We start from the raw sequence: 5,362 nt of genomic DNA on the forward strand, positions 1-5,362 counted from the left end.
CAAACAGAGCGCAATAAAACGCAGCCTGAATTTATAAAAAATAAACCAGCAGCCTTTTTTTTTTTTTAAAAAAAAGGTAAAGTATATCAAATCAAATGAATACAGTTTGATTTCTGTCAAGCAAGTCAGTGCAAGGGTAAAACGCAGCAGCATCCTCTTCTCTTTAGACATGCAACCGACGCAGCTATCCTCCGACCTGAGCACCATTACCAAGTGTCATTCCAGATATATACTGACAAAAATCAGAAATAATTTTATAAAAACATCCACTTTGTTACTCAATATGTGTCTATGAAGGATTATGTTCTTACCCGTTTAATGTGACTTCTGTTGTCGGACATCACTGGTCAGCTTCTCAACATGTAAGATGTAACTTGTGCTGAATTAATGTCCTTGATTTGCTGATCGGTGATGTTGCCGCCATTTTAATGGTCCTTTTCCTTCACTGTCTTAGCGGAGAGGGGCATGTCTTTGATTTTCTGTATGATCTCAGTTTTGTTTTTGAAGTTAGCAAATAGGTGTCCCGATATGTTGATGACTGACTCCTTCATGTAGTCACCATCTGTGAACGGGTTTCTACGCTTCATTATCTCCCGGGTTACAACAAAACTTGCAGCAGTAGTGGAGTTTGGAGATGCAATCCACTTAAATCTATTTTTGCGCTTCTCGAATTTCTCCAGAAGTAATGCAATCGCACATGCTTTCCCTGGAAATGTCTTTCCACATTACTCTTTTTGTTATTTGACAACTTCTCGCTACAGAGCGAACATTCAGGCAATCCTTCCGCATTGGCAATGAATACAAATGCAGTCCAAGAAACGTTGAATCTTCTGTTCTCCTCGGTTATTTTTATCTTTTTCCCTTTGGGATCCATGTCCCATCACACAGCTGCCGGTTTTGTTTACAACAAACACCTGACTGGCATCCCGCCCTGCTGATAGATAGGCTACGCGTGTCGCAGGCTGTGACACAAATCTTCCTTGACAGAAATGTTAAAATTTAATATTTATTCTACACATTTTTACAGCGCTGGAAAACGTTAAGAATGTTTGTGCATGTTTGTCCTCCTACAAATCCATATCAAAACAAAAATATATACCCCTCCCCCATCTTTTTCCATTTTTTAAACATTTTTGAAAAAGCTGCAGGGAGCCACTAGGGCGGCGCTAAAGAGCCGCATGCGGCTCCAGAGCCGCGGGTTGCCGACCCCTGGTTTAGAGCATTTAGATGAGATGAAAATGTTGGTCATCCTTTACTCACATAGCAACTGAGCTCCAGTCATTAAAGACGAGATCGCACACTCGGTGAGATTTCCAGATTATTTTATGAGCCTATTTCCAGGAGCGTTATCTGGGTGGGCTCAAAAAACGCCGGAGAACTCGTCACCTAAACGACAGGAAGTTCGTGTTTGAATGGGATGCTTCTGAGGACACATCGGTCGACTACAACCCGATGTGAGTGGACTGTCAACACACCACTGCTTGATCAGGTCTTTGTTTTTCAGCTTTAAAACAATAAAATCTGTTTTACAGATACAAGGAGAAGCATCAGGTGCAGCTTTATGGGCGCGGTTTCATTGCTGGCATTGACTTGAAGCAGCAGAAAAGAGAGCAGTCCCGTTTCTATGGTGACCTGATGGAGAAACGACGCACGCTGGAGGAGAAGGAGCAGGAGGAGTGAGTGAAATGGGGGAAAAGGAGTAAATGCTAACGTCAAATCAAAATAGTTGAGCTGAGTTTGAATTAAAAGAAACTGAGTGGAAAATGTCTGAAAGATCGCAGACTTGGAAAATCAACCTCAGTGTATGCATGTTTAATGGATAGTTACTGTCCAATATGTACAAGTTGACGTCATCTGCTGGACAATTTTCTTCTTCCCTCAGGACAAGGCTGAAGAAGATGCGAAAGAAGGAAGCCAAGCAGCGCTGGGACGACAGACACTGGTCTCAGAAGAAGCTGGACGAGATGACAGACAGAGACTGGAGAATTTTCAGAGAGGATTACAGCATCACCACCAAGGGAGGAAAGATCCCAAACCCCATCAGGAACTGGAAGGAGTACTCGCTGCCAGCACACATCCTGGAAGTCATCGACAAATGTGGCTATAAGGTCAGATTCGCAATTTGTCATATCGATTTAAGTTGCAGTTTGTTCTATCTAATTTCATTGTTAAATTAACTTCCAAAAAACTTTTTTTTTTCTTCTTCAGGATCCAACACCAATTCAGAGGCAGGCCATTCCTATTGGCTTACAGAATCGTGACATCATTGGTGTGGCTGAGACAGGTAGCGGTAAAACAGCTGCTTTCTTGATCCCACTGCTGGTCTGGATTACCACTTTGCCAAAAATAGACAGGTAATAACTACAGTTTCAGTAATCTCCAGATTATCTCATTCTGCCTTCAAACTCTAAAGTTTGCTCTTTTTTTTTTTCCCTTTCTTTTTTCTGTCCCCCCTCCCCCTCTACCTTCCACTTGACAGGATTGAAGACTCAGACCAGGGTCCTTATGCTGTAATCTTGGCCCCGACTCGTGAGTTGGCACAGCAGATTGAAGAGGAAACGATAAAGTTCGGGAAACCGCTTGGCATTCGAACAGTGGCTGTGATTGGAGGAATCTCCAGAGAGGACCAAGGCTTCCGACTTAGGATGGGCTGTGAGGTGAAACGTTTGGCCTTTATTCTCAGTAAAATACATAAATAAATAAAAAGAAAATAAAATAGAACACTGAAACAGTGACTACAGCATAAAAGGGTTGTAAGAATCCAGTAGACAGTAGATGATGCTAAAGATCTACATCAGTTGTACATCACAGTAACATTGAAATGCTTTTAGTTATGTTGGGTTTTGTTATTCCTTCTGAATAATTACATTTGTTTCACTGAGTGTAACAAATAAACAGTCACTCAATAATAGCAGCTAGCTTTTTGCCACCCAACATGGCGGCGTAACAAATAGTGGGATGTCACTGAGGATGGTTTATATTCAATTAAATACACTACAAAGACAATATATGTCATTTTCTAAGTGATAAACTTTGTTTCATGCAATTATTTACTCATTTTGAATTTGATTTCTTTCAATCCCTTATTTGATGTTTACGGCTGGATTCAGCTCCTCGATGCAGCCGGTCCAGGTTCCAGTCTCAGCCTAGGGCTCTTTCCTGCTTCTCACATCCTCTCTCTTTGACCCCCTTTCCTCCCAACCAACTGTCCAATAAAAGCCTCTACAGGAAAAAAAAATAAATTATAGAATATTTTTCTATTGAACATTTAAAATTAAAAAATGAGGTCAGTACCTGAATAAAGAAATAAAGCAGAGCTCAGGATGGAAAAGTAGAAAACAGAGTTTGTTAAATTGGTAGAAAATAAAGAATTTCATAGATCTTTATGCATTTGTTCTCTCCATCTAATAGATCGTCATTGCCACTCCTGGACGTCTGATCGATGTGCTGGAGAACAGGTACCTGGTCCTGGGCCGCTGCACCTACGTGGTCCTGGATGAGGCTGACCGTATGATTGACATGGGCTTTGAGCCTGACGTGCAGAAGATTCTGGAGTACATTCCAGTGACCAATCAGAAACCAGACACCGACGAGGCAGAGGACCCAGAGAAGATGACCATGAACTTTGAGTCTGGAAAACATAAATACAGACAGGTGTGTGCATCTTCATGAGTCAGGCTGTTATTTAGGGGCGAAGTGCTGAATTAAAAAAAAAAATTTCCTCAAACTTTGCAGACGGTCATGTTCACCGCTACAATGCCTCCAGCTGTGGAGAGGCTGGCCAGGAGCTACCTCAGACGTCCTGCTGTGGTGTACATCGGTTCTGCAGGAAAACCTCACGAGAGAGTAGAACAGAAGGTCCTGCTGATGTCGGAGGGAGAGAAAAGGTGAGGCGGACCCAAAGCCCAGCCCTACCATCCCACTCGTATCAGTTTACTGAGTGCTTTTGTGTCATTTACTGTGCAGAAAGAAGATGCTGGAAGTTTTGGCACACGGCTTCGAGCCACCCATCATCATCTTCGTCAACCAGAAGAAGGGTTGCGATGTGCTGGCAAAGTCTCTGGAAAAGATGGGGGTAAGTAACAGAAGACTGGGACCAAAATGTAGTGTTTGTCTCTTCCCTTCAACCATCTTTTCTTCTTCTCCGCCTGCAGTACAATGCCTGCACACTGCACGGTGGCAAAGGTCAAGAGCAGAGAGAGTTTGCACTCTCCAATCTCAAAGCAGGAGCCAAAGACATCCTGGTGGCCACAGACGTTGCTGGTCGAGGTATTGATATCCAGGATGTCTCCATGGTCATCAACTACGACATGGCCAAGAACATTGAAGGTTGGATGGCTCATTTTCTTTGCTTAATTTTAAGTCGTTTCATCTTAAAAACAGACATCAGTAAGTAGACGAGTCATCGTTTCATCGTTCTTTCTCCTGCAGATTACATCCATCGTATCGGTCGTACGGGTCGCGCTGGGAAGAGCGGTGTGGCCATGACTTTCCTCACCAAAGAGGACTCTGCTGTGTTTTATGACTTGAAGCAGGCCATCCTGGAGAGCCCGGTCTCTACCTGCCCACCGGAGCTGGCCAATCACCCAGACGCTCAACACAAACCTGGAACCATCCTGACCAAGAAGAGGCGCGAGGAGACCATCTTTGCTTGATTTTCCTTCTTCCTCTTTTAAATATCTGTATATTTTTTTGTTTACTTTTTTGAACTTTATTCAAAAAAACATGCTAGGTTTCCAGTCATTTTGATTTTCACATGGCATCATGGAACGTAAGTGTATTGTTGTTTCTTACAGGTTATTTGCCCCTGTTGTCTTCTTGTCCCATTTGTTGGTGAAAAAGGAACACATGAAGAAGCAGATTTGAAGTCAGATTGGTGTTGAATCTGTAAACAAGCTAGGATCAATGATCTGTGCTGTGGAAATATCAACATAAGACAGCTGCCACATTTATTGAAAATTATACATAAATTCAGTTTTTAGTGATTTGTCACGTTTTGACTTTCCTGAACATTTAGTCTCAGAGACTCAGATTTCAGACTTAAGACTCAGATTTAATGCAAGTTTCTAGTATCATTACACAAAATGCCATCACCTGTTTTAAATACATTTGTATGATGTAACTAAAGCAAACTTGAGTGAAATCTCTCCTAAATGTCTAAATACAGTTTGGAAAAAAATTAAGTCAAATCTTTGTTTCATTAAAGGAGCAATGTGGAGTTTTATTGAACATTTTTAGATTTGTAAAATGTGTGTGTAATAGGTATGTCGCAATACACTGATCTACTTCGATGTAGCAGCTGAGTGGTCAATGACATCAATCCAAAATGCAAATATCATTCAGAAATTGATATTACTTTATC

At 41.8% G+C, this 5,362-nt stretch overlaps 1 protein-coding gene across 2 annotated transcripts in view; it reads left to right on the forward strand.

The window, feature by feature from the left end:
• ddx23 (DEAD (Asp-Glu-Ala-Asp) box polypeptide 23) overlaps nucleotides 1-5,153 on the forward strand; it is a 10,185-nt gene extending 5,032 nt beyond the window's left edge. For both annotated transcript variants that reach the window (XM_079239141.1, XM_079239142.1), the window contains exons 8-17: nucleotides 1,342-1,454; nucleotides 1,533-1,676; nucleotides 1,883-2,108; nucleotides 2,209-2,354; nucleotides 2,480-2,657; nucleotides 3,412-3,654; nucleotides 3,736-3,887; nucleotides 3,967-4,075; nucleotides 4,155-4,329; nucleotides 4,432-5,153. In XM_079239141.1, coding sequence (XP_079095267.1) covers nucleotides 1,342-1,454; nucleotides 1,533-1,676; nucleotides 1,883-2,108; nucleotides 2,209-2,354; nucleotides 2,480-2,657; nucleotides 3,412-3,654; nucleotides 3,736-3,887; nucleotides 3,967-4,075; nucleotides 4,155-4,329; nucleotides 4,432-4,655 — 1,710 coding nt within the window. In that variant the 3' untranslated portion in view covers nucleotides 4,656-5,153. The remainder of the gene's footprint in view (nucleotides 1-1,341; nucleotides 1,455-1,532; nucleotides 1,677-1,882; nucleotides 2,109-2,208; nucleotides 2,355-2,479; nucleotides 2,658-3,411; nucleotides 3,655-3,735; nucleotides 3,888-3,966; nucleotides 4,076-4,154; nucleotides 4,330-4,431) is intronic.
• Nucleotides 5,154-5,362: the final 209 nt, after the last annotated feature.

This window comes from Telmatherina bonti, assembly GCF_933228915.1.
Source record: "Telmatherina bonti genome assembly, chromosome: 4".
Taxonomy (NCBI): domain Eukaryota; kingdom Metazoa; phylum Chordata; class Actinopteri; order Atheriniformes; family Telmatherinidae; genus Telmatherina; species Telmatherina bonti.